The 17,947-nt window shown below is 46.4% G+C and overlaps 1 protein-coding gene across 1 annotated transcript in view; it reads left to right on the plus strand.

Annotated features, from left to right (window-relative positions):
- Window positions 1-17,947, plus strand: part of LOC115480048 (kinase suppressor of Ras 2-like) — a 577,290-nt gene that overhangs the window by 214,719 nt on the left and 344,624 nt on the right. Inside the window, exon 5 of the mRNA XM_030218456.1 lies at window positions 12,074-12,255. Within this exon, the coding sequence (XP_030074316.1) occupies window positions 12,074-12,255 (182 nt within the window). The remainder of the gene's footprint in view (window positions 1-12,073; window positions 12,256-17,947) is intronic.

A 17,947-nucleotide genomic window follows, 5' to 3' on the forward strand; every position in this document is an offset into this window, starting at 1 on the left:
TACCTGAAGTCCCAAAAAGGGGGTGATTTCCATGACCGGCTGCGGTAAGGTAGTTCCCTGAATGGAGGTGACTTGCAACGCCGGTCGACGAGGAAGCGTAGGCCAGCCCATCTGTAGTAGTAGTTCGTGGCCAATGAAGTTGCCCCCCGACCCCGAGCCCACCAGGGCCCGGGTCTGGATCATGGTCTCGTGCCATTGTAGAGTTACTGGCAGTGTTACCAGGGAATCCGGTAGGGGAGCGGAGTGCCCCAAGACCCCTCCCCTCAAGGTGCCTTGGGGGACGCGTTTCCCGCCCGAGCGGGACAAGAACGGACAAAATGCCCGGCCTCACCACAATAGAGGCATAGTCCGTCCCACAGACGCTTCTTCCTGTCTGAAGGAGCCAGCCGTTGACGGCCAATCACCATCGGCTCCTCCCCGTTGTCTTTGCAGTCCCGGTTCCCCCGGCGAGGGGACGGGCCCTTGCCGGTCCGGGCCGCTCCCCGTGCCCACTTCTGCCGTTCTGCCCGGGCTCTGGCCCGCTCCTGGAACCGGGTATCTACTCGTATACAGAGCGAAATCAGGGCGTCCAATTGCCCCGGGACTTCACGTCATAAGTACATAAGTACATAAGTAGTGCCATACTGGGAAAGACCAAAGGTCCATCTAGCCCAGCATCCTGTCACCGACAGTGGCCAATCCAGGTCAAGGGCACCTGGCACGCTCCCCAAACGTAAAAACATTCCAGACAAGTTATACCTAAAAATGCGGAATTTTTCCAAGTCCATTTAATAGCGGTCTATGGACTTGTCCTTTAGGAATCTATCTAACCCCTTTTTAAACTCCGTCAAGCTAACCGCCCGTACCACGTTCTCCGGCAACGAATTCCAGAGTCTAATTACACGTTGGGTGAAGAAAAATTTTCTCCGATTCGTTTTTAAATTTACCACACTGTAGCTTCAACTCATGCCCTCTAGTCCTAGTATTTTTGGATAGCGTGAACAGTCGCTTCACATCCACCCGATCCATTCCACTCATTATTTTATACACTTCTATCATATCTCCCCTCAGCCGTCTCTTCTCCAAGCTGAAAAGCCCTAGCCTTCTCAGCCTCTCTTCGTAGGAAAGTCGTCCCATCCCCACTATCATTTTCGTCGCCCTTCGCTGTACCTTTTCCAATTCTACTATATCTTTTTTGAGATACGGAGACCAGTACTGAACACAATACTCCAGGTGCGGTCGCACCATGGAGCGATACAACGGCATTATAACATCCGCACACCTGGACTCCATACCCTTCCTAATAACACCCAACATTCTATTCGCTTTCCTAGCCGCAGCAGCACACTGAGCAGAAGGTTTCAGCGTATCATCGACGACGACACCCAGATCCCTTTCTTGATCCGTAACTCCTAACGCGGAACCTTGCAAGACGTAGCTATAATTCGGGTTCCTCTTACCCACATGCATCACTTTGCACTTGTCAACATTGAACTTCATCTGCCACTTGCACGCCCATTCTCCCAGTCTCGCAAGGTCCTCCTGTAATCGTTCACATTCCTCCTGCGACTTGACGACCCTGAATAATTTTGTGTCATCGGCGAATTTAATTACCTCACTAGTTATTCCCATCTCTAGGTCATTTATAAATACATTAAAAAGCAACGGACCCAGCACAGACCCCTGCGGGACCCCACTAACTACCCTCCTCCACTGAGAATACTGGCCACGCAATCCTACTCTCTGCTTCCTATCTTTCAACCAGTTCTTAATCCATAATAATACCCTACCTCCGATTCCATGACTCTGCAATTTCTTCAGGAGTCTTTCGTGCGGCACTTTGTCAAACGCCTTCTGAAAATCCAGATATACAATATCAACCGGCTCCCCATTGTCCACATGTTTGCTTACCCCCTCAAAAAAATGCATTAGATTGGTGAGGCAAGACTTCCCTTCCTGCCAATTCGTCCTTCATTCGCTCTTGCAATCCTTCCATAAAGATTGCCACCAGGGACTCCTGGTTCCAACGCAGTTCTGTGGCTAAGGTCCGAAAACGAATGGCATAATCAGCCACCGTCCCCTCGCCCTGCTGTATCCGCAACAGTTCCGACGCCACGGACGATGGCCTGCCAGGGAGGTCGAACACCATGCGGAAACGGCGCTGGAATTCACCATAATCGTCCAAAATGGGGTCCTGCTGTTCGTTTAACGGAGACACCCATGCCAGGGCCTTCCCTTCGCATAGGCCCATGATATATCCCACCTTACTTTGGTCTGAAGAAAATGCCTCCGGTTGCATCCGGAAGGCCAGGTTGCACTGATTGAGGAACCCCCGGCAACCTCCGGGGGCCCCATCATATCGCGCCGGCTCAGGGAACCGAGGTCCCGTGCGGAACCCTCCCGAACGGGGAGCCGCAGCGGCCTGGTTCTGTACCTGAAGCGTTGAAAGCTGAGAGCAGACATTCTGGAGCGCCCCTGACAGGGCGTTTAGCTGCTCTTGCTGCTGCTGCTGAAGAAATTAGCGTTGGAAGCAAAAATACATAGTAAAAACTTTTTTAGATACATTAAAAGCAGGAAACCGGCCAAAGAGTCGGTTGGGCCGCTGGACGAAAATGGTGTTAAAGGGGCGATCAAGGAGGACAAAGCCGTAGCGGAGAAATTAAATGAATTCTTTGCTTCGGTCTTCACCGAGGAGGATTTGGGGGGGACACCAGTGCCGGAAAGAATATTTGAAGCGGGGGAGTCGGAGAAACTAAACAAATTCTCTGTAACCTTGGAGGATGTAATGGGTCAGTTCAGCAAGCTGAAGAGTAGTAAATCACCGGGACCTGATGGTATTCATCCCAGAGTATTAATAGAACTAAAAAATGAACTTGCGGAGCTACTGTTAGAAATATGCAATCTGTCCCTAAAATCGAGTGTAATACCGGAAGACTGGAGGGTAGCCAATGTTACTCCGATTTTTAAGAAAGGTTCCAGAGGAGATCCGGGAAATTATAGACCGGTGAGTCTGACGTCGGTGCCGGGCAAGATGGTGGAGGCTATTATTAAGAATAAAATTGCAGAGCATATACAAAAACATGGACTGATGAGACAAAGTCAGCACGGATTTAGTGAAGGGAAGTCTTGCCTCACCAATCTAATGCATTTTTTTGAGGGGGTAAGCAAACATGTGGACAATGGGGAGCCGGTTGATATTGTATATCTGGATTTTCAGAAGGCGTTTGACAAAGTGCCGCACGAAAGACTCCTGAAGAAATTGCAGAGTCATGGAATCGGAGGTAGGGTATTATTATGGATTAAGAACTGGTTGAAAGATAGGAAGCAGAGAGTAGGATTGCGTGGCCAGTATTCTCAGTGGAGGAGGGTAGTTAGTGGGGTCCCGCAGGGGTCTGTGCTGGGTCCGTTGCTTTTTAATGTATTTATAAATGACCTAGAGATGGGAATAACTAGTGAGGTAATTAAATTCGCCGATGACACAAAATTATTCAGGGTCGTCAAGTCGCAGGAGGAATGTGAACGATTACAGGAGGACCTTGCGAGACTGGGAGAATGGGCGTGCAAGTGGCAGATGAAGTTCAATGTTGACAAGTGCAAAGTGATGCATGTGGGTAAGAGGAACCCGAATTATAGCTACGTCTTGCAAGGTTCCGCGTTAGGAGTTACGGATCAAGAAAGGGATCTGGGTGTCGTCGTCGATGATACGCTGAAACCTTCTGCTCAGTGTGCTGCTGCGGCTAGGAAAGCAAATAGAATGTTGGGTGTTATTAGGAAGGGTATGGAGTCCAGGTGTGCGGATGTTATAATGCCGTTGTATCGCTCCATGGTGCGACCGCACCTGGAGTATTGTGTTCAGTACTGGTCTCCGTATCTCAAAAAAGATATAGTAGAATTGGAAAAGGTACAGCGAAGGGCGACGAAAATGATAATGGGGATGGGACGACTTTCCTATGAAGAGAGGCTGAGAAGGCTAGGGCTTTTCAGCTTGGAGAAGAGACGGCTGAGGGGAGATATGATAGAAGTGTATAAAATAATGAGTGGAATGGATCGGGTGGATGTGAAGCGACTGTTCACGCTATCCAAAAATAATAGGACTAGAGGGCATGAGTTGAAGCTACAGTGTGGTAAATTTAAAACGAATCGGAGAAAATTTTTCTTCACCCAACGTGTAATTAGACTCTGGAATTCGTTGCCGGAGAACGTGGTACGGGCGGTTAGCTTGACGGAGTTTAAAAAGGGGTTAGATAGATTCCTAAAGGACAAGTCCATAGACCGCTATTAAATGGACTTGGAAAAATTCCGCATTTTTAGGTATAACTTGTCTGGAATGTTTTTACGTTTGGGGAGCGTGCCAGGTGCCCTTGACCTGGATTGGCCACTGTCGGTGACAGGATGCTGGGCTAGATGGACCTTTGGTCTTTCCCAGTATGGCACTACTTATGTACTTATGTACTTATGTACCTTAGCCAGGTCCCGTAGATCAGGCTGCGTAGGCGAGCTCATGACTTCCGGATCCTGTCCTGTTTCTACTATGGGTGAGCCCTTAGGTTCCCTGAGGCCCTGAGAGACCTCAGAGGACAGCCGTGCACCCCGAATCTTCACCCGCGGCGGCCGCCGTTCACCAAGGGTTGAGCCCCCAGCTGCAGGCGGCCAGCAGGACTGCTGGAACCGCGGGGTGACGGCTGACCTGGTTGGTAGTCAGCAACACAGTCTCTGGTATCACAGTCTCTGAAGGGCAGCTAGTGAGGGCGGCTAGCACGCTGTGAAGGAAGTAACACAGTCTCTGACGGGCAGCTAGCAAGGGCGGCTAGCGCTGTAAAGAAGAAGTCACACAGTCTCTGAAGAGCCGCTAGCAAGGGCGGCTAGCGCTCTAAGGAAGAACTCACACAGTCTCTGAAGAGCCGCTAGCAAAGGCGGCTAGCGCTGTAAGGAAGAAGTCACACAGTCTCTGAAGAGCCGCTAGCAAGGGCGGCTAGCGCTGTAAGGAAGAAGTCACACAGTCTCTGAAGAGCCGCTAGCAAGGGCGGCTAGCGCTCTGGGAATCCACTGTGTCGGCATCTGACATCCGATCCGGAAGTCCCGACAGCAGTCATCTTCGGGATTTAAATCCCGCGCCTTCCTGCCCCCCCCCCCCGAGGGTGAGTCTCACCAATCAGGAGTGGAGAGGCGGAGCCTCAGAGCCTTCCCACTCCGAGGCGGGGAAGACGTCGGGCCGTACTCTAGCGCCGCCATATTGGGCGGCGCGAATCCTCCACGGCGCCCCCCCTGGCGAGACCGGCGGTCGCTGCCGCCGTGCGCCGGCCCCGACTCGGCCCGCCGACCTCCACGGCCGCGCTGCGGCCGCCGACTCCCACCCTCCGCGGGCGAAGAAGAACAGGTAGGTGCGGAAGACGCAACACCAAGACCCCTCCCCTCAAGGTGCCTTGGGGGAAGCGTTTCCCGCCCGAGCGGGACAAGTACGGACAAAATGCCCTGCCTCACCGCAATAGAGGCACAGTCCGTCCCACAAGCGCTTCTTCCGATCTGAGGGAGCCAGCCGTTGACGGCCAATCACCATCGGTTCCTCCCCATTCCCCTTGGAGTCCCGGTTCCCACGACGGGGGGACGGGCCTTTACCGGTCCGGGAGGCGCCCTGCGCCCACTTTTGCCGTTCCGCCCGGGCTCTAGCTCGCTCCTGGAACCGGGTATCTACTCGTATACAGAGCGAAATCAGTGCATCCAATTGCCGCGGGACCTCCCGTCCTGCCAACTCGTCCTTGATTCGCTCTTGCAGGCCTTCCATAAATATGGCCACCAGGGACTCCTGATTCCAGCGCAGTTCCGTGGCTAGGGTCCGAAAATGAATGGCATAGTCCGCCACCGTCCCCTCCCCCTGTTGAATCCGCAGCAGTTCCGATGCCACAGAAGACGGTCTGCCCGGGAGGTCGAACACCATGCGGAAGCGGCGCTGGAATTCGCCGTAATCGTCCAAGATGGGGTCCTGTTGTTCGTTTAACGGTGACACCCATGCCAGGGCCTTCCCCTCGCACAGGCCCATGATAAATCCCACCTTGCTTTGGTCTGAAGCAAATGCCTCTGGTTGCATCCGGAAGGCCAAGTTGCACTGATTGAGGAACCCCCGACACCCTCCGGGGGCCCCATCATATTGTGCCGGCTCAGGGAACCGAGGTCCCGCGCGGAACCCTCCCGAACGGGGAGTCGCTGCGGCCCAGGGGCCTGGTTCTGTACCTGAAGCGTGGAAAGTTGAGAGCACACGTTTTGGAGCGCCCCTGATAGGGCGTTCAACTGCTCCTGCTGTTGCTGAAGTACCTTGGCTAGGTCCCGTAGATCGGGCTGCGTAGGCGAGCTCATGGCTTCCGTTTCCTGTCCTGTTTCTGCTATAGGTGAGCCCTTAGGTTCCCTGAGGCCCCGCAAGACCTCAGAGGACAGCCGCGCACCCCGAATCTTCACCCGCGGCGACCGCCGTTCACCAAGGGTTGAGCCCCCAGCTGCAGGCGGTCAGCAGGACTGCTGGAACCGCGGGGTGACGGGCGGCCTGGCTGGTAGTCAGCAACTCAGTCTCTGAAGGGCAGCTAGCAAGGACGGCTAGCACTGAAGAGGACACAGTCTCTGAAGACAGCTAGCAAGGACGGCTAGCACTGAAAAGGAACACAGTTTCTGAAGGTGGCTAGCAAGGACTGCTAGCACTGAAGAGGAACACAGTCTCTGAAGGTGGCTAGCAAGGACGACTAGCACTGAAAAGGAACACAGTCTCTGAAAGTGGCTAGCAAGGACGGCTAGCACTGAAGATGGACCCAGTCTCTGAAGGTGGCTAGCAAGGACGGCTAGCACTGAAGATGGACCCAGTCTCTGAAGGTGGCTAGCAAGGACGGCTAGCACTGAAGATGGACCCAGTCTCTGAAGGTGGCTAGCAAGGAAGGCTAGCACTGAAAAGGAACACAGTCTCTGAAGAGCAACACTCCGAGATCCACTGTGTCGGCTTCTGACATCTGAAACGGAAGCACTGGACCCTTCCCGTTCTGTAGTTTAAATCTCCCGCCAGTCCATCCCTTCCCTGGAAGAGGAACCAATCCCCTCGGCCCTGGCAGGCAAGGAGTGCCTGGATTGGCCAGCCCACCTTGCAGGCGGAGTCTCAACTGCAATGCGCCAATCCGGCGCGAGTAGGCGGAGCTTGCTCGCTGGTCCGCGCCGAGCCAGGGAGACGACGATGCCGGCGCCGCCATCTTGGCCGGCGTGCTCCCTTCTCCGAGGCCGGCATTCGCTCCAGCGGGTCGCCGGCCTCGGGCCGCAGCAGCGCCGGCCCCGTCGGCGGCTCGTCTCCGCCGCCCTGGACCCCGCGAGCCCCGCCGACCATCGCTCCCCCCCAAGGGAGCACAGGTAAGGGCCCGGGACGGGACAATGTAAGGGGAGATGAGGGTAGAGAGGTAATGAGGGGCTGCAGAGTGAGTGCATTTGTAGGTAAGAAGGAGAAGCTTGAACTGTATGCAGTATCTGATCGGAAGCCAGTGAAGTGACCTGAGGAGAGGGGTGATATGAGTATATTGGTTCAGGCAGAATATAAGACGTGTAGCAGAGTTCTGAACGGATTGAAGGGGGGATAGATGGTTAAGTGGGAGGCCAGTGAGGAGTAGGTTGCAATAGTCAAGGCGAGAGGTAATGAGAGCGTGGATAATGTAATAATGTAAGTTACCTGCATTCCTGCCATATTTAGGCATCTGCTTTACGCCAGATCTATGACTAGTGTAACTCTGGGCGCATAAATGTTCTGTGCATCCCTGACCTGCCCATGCCCCAATCATAGCCACGTCCCCTTTTCAGTTATTTTTTTTTTTTTTGAATATAGCCTTTTATTGTTAACCAAGCAATATACAATCAAATCGAAACAGTAACAAAGTTCGCTGGTACAAACAATCATCCCCATCCCCAACTGTATAAAGTCCCTCCCCCTCCCCCTACTCCAGTGACGTCCCCTTTTCAGTTATGTGCTAAAAACTTTACACAAGCTGCATGCGTAAATCCAAATTGTTGCCAGTTAGAGACAATAATTGATTGTTAGCATCCTATTGCTGCTTATTGGCTCGTTATTCAGTTAAATTGAATGTGCAAATTGGGCAGGCGCTCAAATTTAAGTACATAAGTACATAAGTAATGCCATACTGGGAAAAGACCAAGGGTCCATTGAGCCCAGCATCTTGTCCACGACAGCGGACAATCCAGGCCAAGGGCACCTGGCAAGCTTCCCAAACGTACAAACATTCTATACATGTTATTCCTGGGATTTTGGATTTTTCCAAGTCCGTTTAGTAGCGGTTTATGGACTTGTCCTTTAGGAAACCGTCCAACCCCTTTTTAAACTCTGCTAAGCTAACCGCCTTCACCACATTTTCCGGCAATGAATTCCAGAGTTTAATTACACGTTGGGTGAAGAAATATTTTCTCCAATTTGTTTTAAATTTACTACACTGTAGTTTAATCGCATGCCCCCTAGTCCTAGTATTTTTTGAAAGCGTGAACAGACGCTTCACATCCACCTGTTCCACTCCACTCATTATTTTATATACCTCTATCATGTCTCCCCTCAGCCGTCTCTTCTCCAAGCTGAATAGCCCTAGCCTCTTTAGTCTTTCTTCATAGGGAAGTCGTCCCATCCCCGCTATCATTTTAGTCGCCCTTCGCTGCACCTTTTCCAATTCTACTATATCTTTCTTGAGATGCGGCGACCAGAATTGAACACAATACTCAAGGTGCGGTCGCACCATGGAGCGATACAACGGCATTATAACATCCTCACACCTGTTTTCCATACCTTTCCTAATAATACCCAACATTCTATTCGCTTTCCTAGCCGCAGCAGCACACTGAGCAGAAGGTTTCAGTGTGTTATCGACGACGACACCCAGATCCCTTACTTGGTCCGTAACTCCTACTCTAGGATGAATACCATCCGGTCCAGGAGATTTGCTACTCTTCAGTTTGCCAAACTGCCCCATTACGTCCTCCAGGTTTACCGTGAAGTCAGTAAGTTTCTCCGACTCGTCCGCTTGAAATACCATTTCCGACACCGGTATCCCACCCAAATCTTCCTCAGTGAAGACCGAAGCAAAGAATTCATTCAGTCTCTCCGCTACGTCTTTGTCTTCCTTGATCGCCCCTTTTACCCCTCGGTCATCCAGCGGCCCAACCAATTCTTTTGCCGGCTTCCTGCTTTTAATATACCGAAAAAATTTTTTACTATGTTTTTTTGCCTCTAATGCTATCTTTTTTTCGTAATCCCTCTTGGCCTTCTTTATCTGCGCCTTGCATTTGCTTTGACACTCCTTATGCTGCTTTTTGTTATTTTCAGACGGTTCCTTCTTCCATTTTCTGAAGGCGTTTCTTTTAGCCCTAATAGCTTCCTTCACCTCACTTTTCAACCAGGCCAGCTGTCTTTTGGAGTTCCGTCTTTTTTTTCTAATTCACGGAATATGTATGGCCTGGGCCTCCAGGATGGTATTTTTGAACAGCGTCCACGCCTGTTGTACAGTTTTTACTCTCTCAGTTGTCCCCCTAAGTTTTTTTTTTACCGTTCTTCTCATTTTATCATAGTCTCCTTTTTTAAAGTTAAACGCTAACGTATTTGACTTTCTGTGTATAGTTACTTCAAGGTCGATATCAAAACTGATCATATTATGGTCACTGTTATCAAGCGGCCCCAGTACCATAACGTCCCTCACCAGATCATGCGCTCCACTAAGGACCAAGTCTAGAATTTTTCCTTCTCTCGTCGGCTCCTGCACCAGTTGCTCCATAAAGCTGTCCTTGATTTCATCAAGGAATTGTATCTCTGTAGCGTGTCCCGATGTTACATTTACCCAGTCTATATTTGGATAATTGAAGTCACCCATTATTATCACATTGCCCATTTTGTTCGCGTCTCTGATTTCTTTTATCATTTCTGTGTCTACCTGCTCATCCTGGCGAGGCGGACGGTAGTACACTCCTATCACCGTTTTTTTCCCTTTTATACATGGAATTTCAACCCACAGTGATTCAAAGGTGTGATTTGTGTCCTGCTGAATTTGTAATCTATCTGAGTCAAGGCTCTCGTTAATATACAATGCTACCCCTCCACCAGTCCGGTCCACCCTATCACTACGATATACTTTCTACCCCGGTATGACAGTGTCCCACTGGTTATCCTCCTTCCACCAGGTCTCAGTAATGCCTATTATATCCAATTTTTCGTTTAGTGCAATATATTCCAACTCTCCCATCTTATTTCTTAGACTCCTAGCATTTGCATATAGACATTTCAGAGTATGTTTGTTGTTCCTATTTGCATGATGCTTAGTACCTGACACTATTGATTGGACATCTTTTGTCTGATCTTTAGTTGTATTTAAGGGCACCTGGTCTACCAAGGTCTGTTGTGCAACCTCACTATACAGAAACCCTATCTTCCCTGTTTGTGAGGTATCTTTGCAAGATACTTTTTCCCGAACCATGCGCTTTCCCCAAATTTCTGCTCGCAACTTTGAGTGTCATATATAGAACTGGTGCCCAGTTTTGTAGTCAAGACTCAAGGAAAAGGTTTAAAGACCAAAATACAGGTTAATCACTGTTTAATCAAAGACAGTGACCATGTTATGTAATTGGATAAAGTTGTAAGAAGTTAATCTCTGTTCCGAAATGGAGTAGGGTGGGAAGACAGTCCTATTGTTCTGACTGTAGATGACACTGGACATTACCAGTGATCAGATGTTTTATTTTCTTTGGGTCAGTCAACTTAAAGGTCTACACAATAATTGCGGGGGTAATGAATCAATTCAAATATAATACACCCAGCGCTAATGACTCTTGTATATGAACACACAATTTGTTCCTGTTAGACCTCAGCGGTGACGCTTTTCACATGGGCTAAACTCTACCCATGAATCGCCTGCCTCCTCATAGTAACATAGTAACATAGTAGATGACGGCAGAAAAAGACCTGCATGGTCCATCCAGTCTGCCCAACAAGATAAACTCCTATGTGCTACTTTTTGTGTATACCTTACCTTGATTTGTATCTGTCATTTTCAGGGCACAGACCGTATAAGTCTGCCCAGCACTACTCCCGCCTCCCACCACCGGCTCTGCCACCCAATCTCCGCTAAGCTTCTGAGGATCCATTCCTTCCGAACAGGATTCCTTTATGTTTATCCCATGCATTTTTGAATTCCGTTACCGTTTTCATCTCCACCACCTCCCGCAAGAGGGCATTCCAAGTATCCACTACTCTCTCCGTGAAAAAATACTTCCTGACATTTTTCTTGAGTCTGCCCCCCTTCAATCTCATATCATGCCCTCTAGTTCTACTGCCTTCCCCTCTCCGGAAAAGGTTCGTTTGTGGATTAATACCTTTCAGATATTTGAACATCTGTATCATATCACCCCTGTTTCTCCTTTCCTCCAGGAAAGTTACTTTGGTCATTAATCTTTAATCTTTTTATAACATTTATGCCCAAACTTTTTATATTATAAAAAACAACATGTTCTTGCATTTTAGTTATGTATAAAACGTATCTCAGAGTGCAAGGGACCAAACGCCAACATGAGCCATGTTTCACTTATTGCTGCCTCAGGGTGTAGTCCACCTCCACTAGTCACACATCACGCTGTCCATGAGTACAAGGGACCAAACACCAACTTGCAAAATGTTTCGCTTATCGCTGCCTCAGGGTAGGGTCCACTTCCACTAGTCGCATATCACAATGTCCATTCTACATCACACTCTGTAGACCACACCTGACGATAGGTGAAATATGGCACTTGTTGGTGTTTGGTCCCGTGTTCTCTGTGATAAGTTTTATCGTGTGTTCATATGCAAGAGTCATTAGCACTGGGTATATTATATTTGAGCTATTTTCATTGAGTGCATGACCCTATATTTTCTGTACGAGGATGTACTCCTGTGGAAGGAACTAATGTTGTATAGTTCTCAAGGCTAGAGAAGTTATTAATTCCACATTTTTGGGAGGCCTACAGTTTTCATGAATCTGGAATTGCCTGTAGTCCTGAGATCTGAGATCCTCCATCAGGAGGAAACTGATCTCATTCTTTTTTTTCTTCACAGAACAAAGAAAAAGAACAAGCCCTTGAACCTGAAGATTCACAACAGTGTTGGGAGCTGTGAGAACATACCTTTGCAGCGCTCTCCTCTCCTTTCAGAACGCTCCCTGCGTTCCTTCTTTGTGGGGTACCCGCCTTTCCTGCCATCTACGCCTCCTGTCCATACCGAAAACACATTCTCAGCAAGTAAGCCTGTATAGCTCAGACACATCTCAAGCTGTTATTTTTCAGTAAATACGGGTCTCTCTCATTGTAGAGTGGTCAAAATTAGCAGTTGTCACATATTATGTATATAAACTAACATGTGGTAACTACAAAGCCTCCATGTTAACTGTTAAGCATGTACCCAGCATCTTTCCATATAGTTACTGCAGAGAAAAAAATGTTCTCACATGTTTTTTTTAAGCAAATGATTTACAAGCATACACTTGTTCCCAAAATCATGGGGTTATATCATCAGGATTATATCTAAGAATAAATTTCGTGGGCGTCCCCGACCGTATTATCTAAACGAAAGATGGCCGCCGATCTTGTTTCGATAATACGGGTTTCCCTATTATCGAAACAAGAATGAAGAGAGGGGAAGAAGAGTCAGGCAATGTCCGTTACGGTCTTTGGTTATACTGTGTCGCAAGTGACCGGTATTTTTATGTTGGGTTAGTGGGGTATGCTCTTCTGAACAAGTCTGTCTTTAGTGCTTTCCAAAAATTTAGGTAGTCGAACGTGGTTTTTACTGTTTTTGGCAATGAGTTCCATAGTTGTGCGCTTAGGTAGGAAAAGCTGGTTGCATAGGTGGATTTGTATTTGAGTCCTTTGCTGCTTGGGTAGTGGAGGTTTAGGTATGATCGTGTAGATTTTGTGGTGTTTCTGGTTGGCAGGTCAATGAGGTCTGTCATGTATCCTGGTGCCTCGCTGTAAATAATTTTGTGAACAGTTGTGCAGATTTTGAAGGTGATGCGTTCTTTGATTGGCCACTGCAGTTTTTCTCTGAGTGGTTTGGCACTGTCAGAACATGTTTTTCCAAATATGAGCCTGGCTGCTATGTTTTGGGCAGTCTGGAGTTTCTTTATGATTTGATCCTTGCATCCTGCATAGATTCCATTACAGTAATCTGCGTGGCTTAATACCATGGATTGAACCAGTTTACGAAATATTTCCCTCGGGAAGAATGGGTTTACGCGTATGAGTTTCCACATTGAGAAATACTTTTTCTTTATGGTGGCTTTCGCTTGGGTCTCTAGTGATAGGTTACACATGGTGCATTATAAATCTGTGTGCTATTGCTGGTATCTGTACTTGTTTGCGTGTATTTGGCCATAGCAGGTTTATAAGAGCCATTTCTGGAGGTAATTTTGTAAAGCTTTACCTGGGTGTAGAGCTGTTAAACACAAAGAAAAGGGCTCTTACAAGATTGCACATGGTATAAGTGACCCTTTTACTAAGTTGCATTAAGCGCTAACGCATGCCAAATGCAGCTTAAAATGGTATACCATGGGATTCACTCAGGTGTCCTGTGCTAACTGCCAAATGTATACGAGCTAACTACATGATAAAAAATATTTATAATTATTTTTTGAGAGGGCGTGTCAGGGGGCAGAGACTGGGTGCTTCTGGGCTAAACAGCACAACTGTATTAGTGTGCGCTGATTAAACAGGAATACTGGCTGAGCCTTTACTGCTTCAAAAATGGGTGGCAGTAAGTTCTCACGCAATGATTTTTAAAAATGGCCACGCACTAATGACAACATTAGCACACGCCAAGCAAAAAAAAGCACAATGGGCCTCCAAGAGTAGATTAGCATCCAAACTTTAATGAAGGACCTGACACGGACCATGTTTTGGCTGAACACCTGCATCAAGGGCTTATTAAAAACAATATGAAAAATATATATATATACAGTCAAACTTATAAAATGATATTTTAGAACTTAAAATGAACTAAGTACATAGAACTTGAAAATAGTAATCAAATAACACTAAAATTAAAAACATATGAGTATAAATTTAATACAAAATTAAATGACATCTTGAAAAACTAATCTAAACATGTGGATGATTAGCAGACAGTAATGAATAAGAGAATAATGTTTAAAGTTTGCATCAATCTCTTTTGTTTTTTAAACTGCTTGTGATTGAATGATTGTCTTAATAGAGAGCCTTGGCAGTGTTTTTTCCTTGTTTGAAAGAATTGGCTAGGTTGGCAAGGTTCCACTTTTATTTTCACTTTTTTAGACGCACTCAATTTTAGGAATTTTTTAAAGCTTTTTATTTATGCTTTAAAGAATAATTCACAATGGGGGTCTTCTGCTAAGCTGCGGTAGTGTTTTTAGCTCGTGGTAGAAATCAGCTGGCGTTAAACTCCAAAACGTTACTACTACTACTACTTATCATTAGGAAGATAATGGGTGTCTCGGCGTTTACTGCCAGCTGATTTCTACCATGAGCTAAAAATGCTGCCGCAGCTTAATAAAAGACCCCCCAGTATACAAAGGTGTCCTTTTACAAAGCCATGGTACAAAGTGGCCTGTGGTAGTGTGGATGTGCTTTTAGACATGTGCCGGGCCATTTATTTTTACCTGGGCTGGGAAATGGGCCTGCACTGATATTAAAACTAGCACAAGCCTATTTATGGCCTGAGCCCTTACTGCCAGTACAGGCTCACACGCTACCCATGTGGTAACCTTTAGTGCGTACCAACGTGGGTGCGCTGCCAGTTACTGCCAGGAATGCCCCTTGCGGTAGAAAATGACTCCTTAGCAGGCAAACTCTCTTTTGATTTATGAAATTCAAGAAGTTGTTTTGGGTCAAAAGATAAAAAAGATTTACCCTCAAAAATAACCAAACATAGACAAAAAAAATTTAGTTTATAGTTCACTCCATGAGCCATGATTCTGGATCTTAAGGCCAGAAAGTCCTGATGTTTCTTCTGCGTACTTCTTTACTGATCAGGAAATATAAACATTTTTGACCCACAAAAGATTTCATTCAGGTGACCAAAGTAAATGTGCAGAATTCATTTCTGATCAGGCTCCAATTCAAAAGTAACAATCATAGTTAATTTCTGCGTAACCACCTCCAAAGATGACTCAAGAAAGTTGGTCAGGTCCATAGTAGCTATTCCCCACCTTGCTCTCCACCTGCTCTTCCAAGGCCAGGAAGATAGTATGCTCTGACCAGGGGGGACAGAGCCTCAGATGGTATCTTGAGGATTTCAAGGAAATACTTGCAAACCATATTCATAGCAGTAAATAATGGAGAACATGGAAAAATTAATAACCTGAAGTTATTCTTTCTTTGTTTGATTCTCCAAAAATTTATTTATTTATTTATTTGTTGCATTTATATCCCACATTTTCCCACCTATTTGCAGGCTGAATGTGGCTTACAATGTACTGTTATGGCATTCGCCATTCCAGATTGGAAGATAACAATTGGTGTTACATAGAGAACATGGATGACATAATAAAATTAAACAGTCAAATATAAGAAGAAACAATTCCAAATATAGGTAAAAATGGAGATGTGTTACATTTACAATTATTGATCGTTGTGGTATGCCTTGTTGAAGAGGTGGGTCTTCAGAGATTTACGAAAGTTAGGTAGTTCATAGATAGTTTTTAGGTTAAGCGGTAATGCGTTCCATAACTGTGTGCTTAGGTAAGAAAAGCTTGACGCATGCGTTAGTTTGTATTTTAGACCTTTACAGCTGGGGAATTGAAGATTAAGGAATGTGCGAGATAATCTTTTAGCGTTCCTGGGTGGCAGGTCTCCGTGAATGATTTTATGAACTAGAGAGCATACCTTGAACACGATGCGTTCTTTAATTGGAAGCCAGTGTAACTTTTCCCTTAGGGGTTTAGCACTTTCATATTTTGTTTTCCCAAATATGAGTCTGGCTGCAGTGTTCTGGGCAGTTTGAAGTTTCTTGATGATTTCCTCTTTACAACCAGCGTAGAGTGCATTGCATTAATCTAGGTGACTCAGCACCATTGACTGTACCAGGTTGCGAAAGATGGTTCTTGGGAAGAAAGTCCTTACTCTTTTAAGTTTCCACATTGAGTGGAACATCTTCTTGGTTGTATTTTTCACATGATTTTCAAGCGTGAGATTTCGATCAATGGTAACTCCAAGAATTTTCAGGGTGTCTGAAACGGGAAGGGACAAGTTTGGTGTGTTTATGGTGGTGAATTTGCTCATGTTATGTTGTGAGGTGAGTATAAACATTGTGTTTTTTCTGCATTAAGTTTCAGCTGAAATGCGTCCGCCCATGAATGCATGATATGGAAGCTTTGGTTGATGTCGTTGGTGATTTCTAAGTCATGTTTGAACGGGATGTAGATCGTTACGTCATCTGCATATATGTATGGATTGAGGTTTTGATTAGATAATAACCTGGCCAAGGGTGTCATCATTAGGTTGAAGAGGGTCGGCAAGAGGGGAGATCCTTGAGGGACTCCACATTCAGGTATCCATGTGGCTGATGTAGTCGAGTTAGATATCACTTGGTATGATCTTGTGGTCAGGAAGCCTTTAAACCAATTAAGAACGTTACCTCCCACTCTGAAGTATTCTAGGATGTGTAGTAATATTCCATGATCAACCACGTCGAAAGCACTGGACATGTCGAATTGTAGGAGAAGTATGTTATTGCCAGTCGCGATAGCTTGTTTAAATTTGGTCAGGAGAGTAACTAGTATTGTTTCAGTGCTGTGGTTAGACCGAAATCACGATTGGAAGTCGTGAAGTATTGAAAATTTATTTAAGTAGTTGGTGTGAGCTGTTTGGTCACTATACCTTCCGTTAGTTTGGTTATCAGAGGAATAGGTGCTACTGGGCGGTAGTTGGTTAAGTCATTTGTACTTTTCTTTGCATCTTTAGGTATAGGGGTGAGTAGAATATTTCCTTTATCCTTTGGGAAAAGTCCATTTTGTAACATATAGTTCAAATGCTTCGTGAGGTCTGATATGAGTTGTTGAGGGGCAAACTTTATAAGGTTGTTAGGGCATATGTCTAATTTGCAGTGAGACTTAGTGAACCTTTTGAGCATTTGGGAGATGGTATCATCCGATAGTGTGTCGAAGTTGGTCCAGGTTCTGTCAGCTGGGTGTTCACCAGGGGTTGGGTCTAGACAATCAAGGAGTTTTGCGTAGTCGATGGTGTTGATAGGTATCATGAGTCGTAACTTTACGATTTTCTCTTTGAAGTATTTCGCAAGATTGTCTGCTGCTGGTGTGTCTGTGCTGTTAGAAGTCACCGGTGTAGTATCTAGTAATTTGTTCACGAGCTGGAAAAGTTTATGTGTATCCTTGTAGTCTGGTCCAATTTTAGTTTTGTAATATGATCTTTTGGTTTGTTTAATGGTGTATTTGTATTTTCTTTGTAGTTGCTTCCAAGCGTTGAGTGCGGAGTCGTCTTTCTTTTTATTCCATGCTCGTTCTAACCTTCTAACTTGTGTTTTTATTTTTTTCAGTTCTTCGTTGAACCACAGTTTTGAGTTCCTTCTATGTGAGGTTTTGGTTTGGAGTGGTGCTATGTTGTCTAATATGTTTCGGCATCTATTGTCCCATTCTTGGATAAATTGGTTTGAATCTGTCAGTGCAGTCCATTTATTATTGTAGAATTGTTGCCAGAATGTTAGCGGATCTATGTTGCCTCTCGTGGTATAGGTCCTTCGTTCTTGTTTGTGGGGTGCATCTTTCATCCGCCATTGAAGGGAAAGGTTTGCTTTGTAGTGGTCGGACCATGGTGTTGGAGTCCACTTTGTATCTGTTAGTACAAGATTTAAGTCAGGGGAGAATTTGTGTGTAATGATGTCTAGTGTGTGTCCTTTAATATGGGTTAGCTGCGTGTTTGGCCAATGAAGATCCCATAGTTGGAG

Source organism: Microcaecilia unicolor, chromosome 11 (genome assembly GCF_901765095.1).
Source record: "Microcaecilia unicolor chromosome 11, aMicUni1.1, whole genome shotgun sequence".
Taxonomy (NCBI): domain Eukaryota; kingdom Metazoa; phylum Chordata; class Amphibia; order Gymnophiona; family Siphonopidae; genus Microcaecilia; species Microcaecilia unicolor.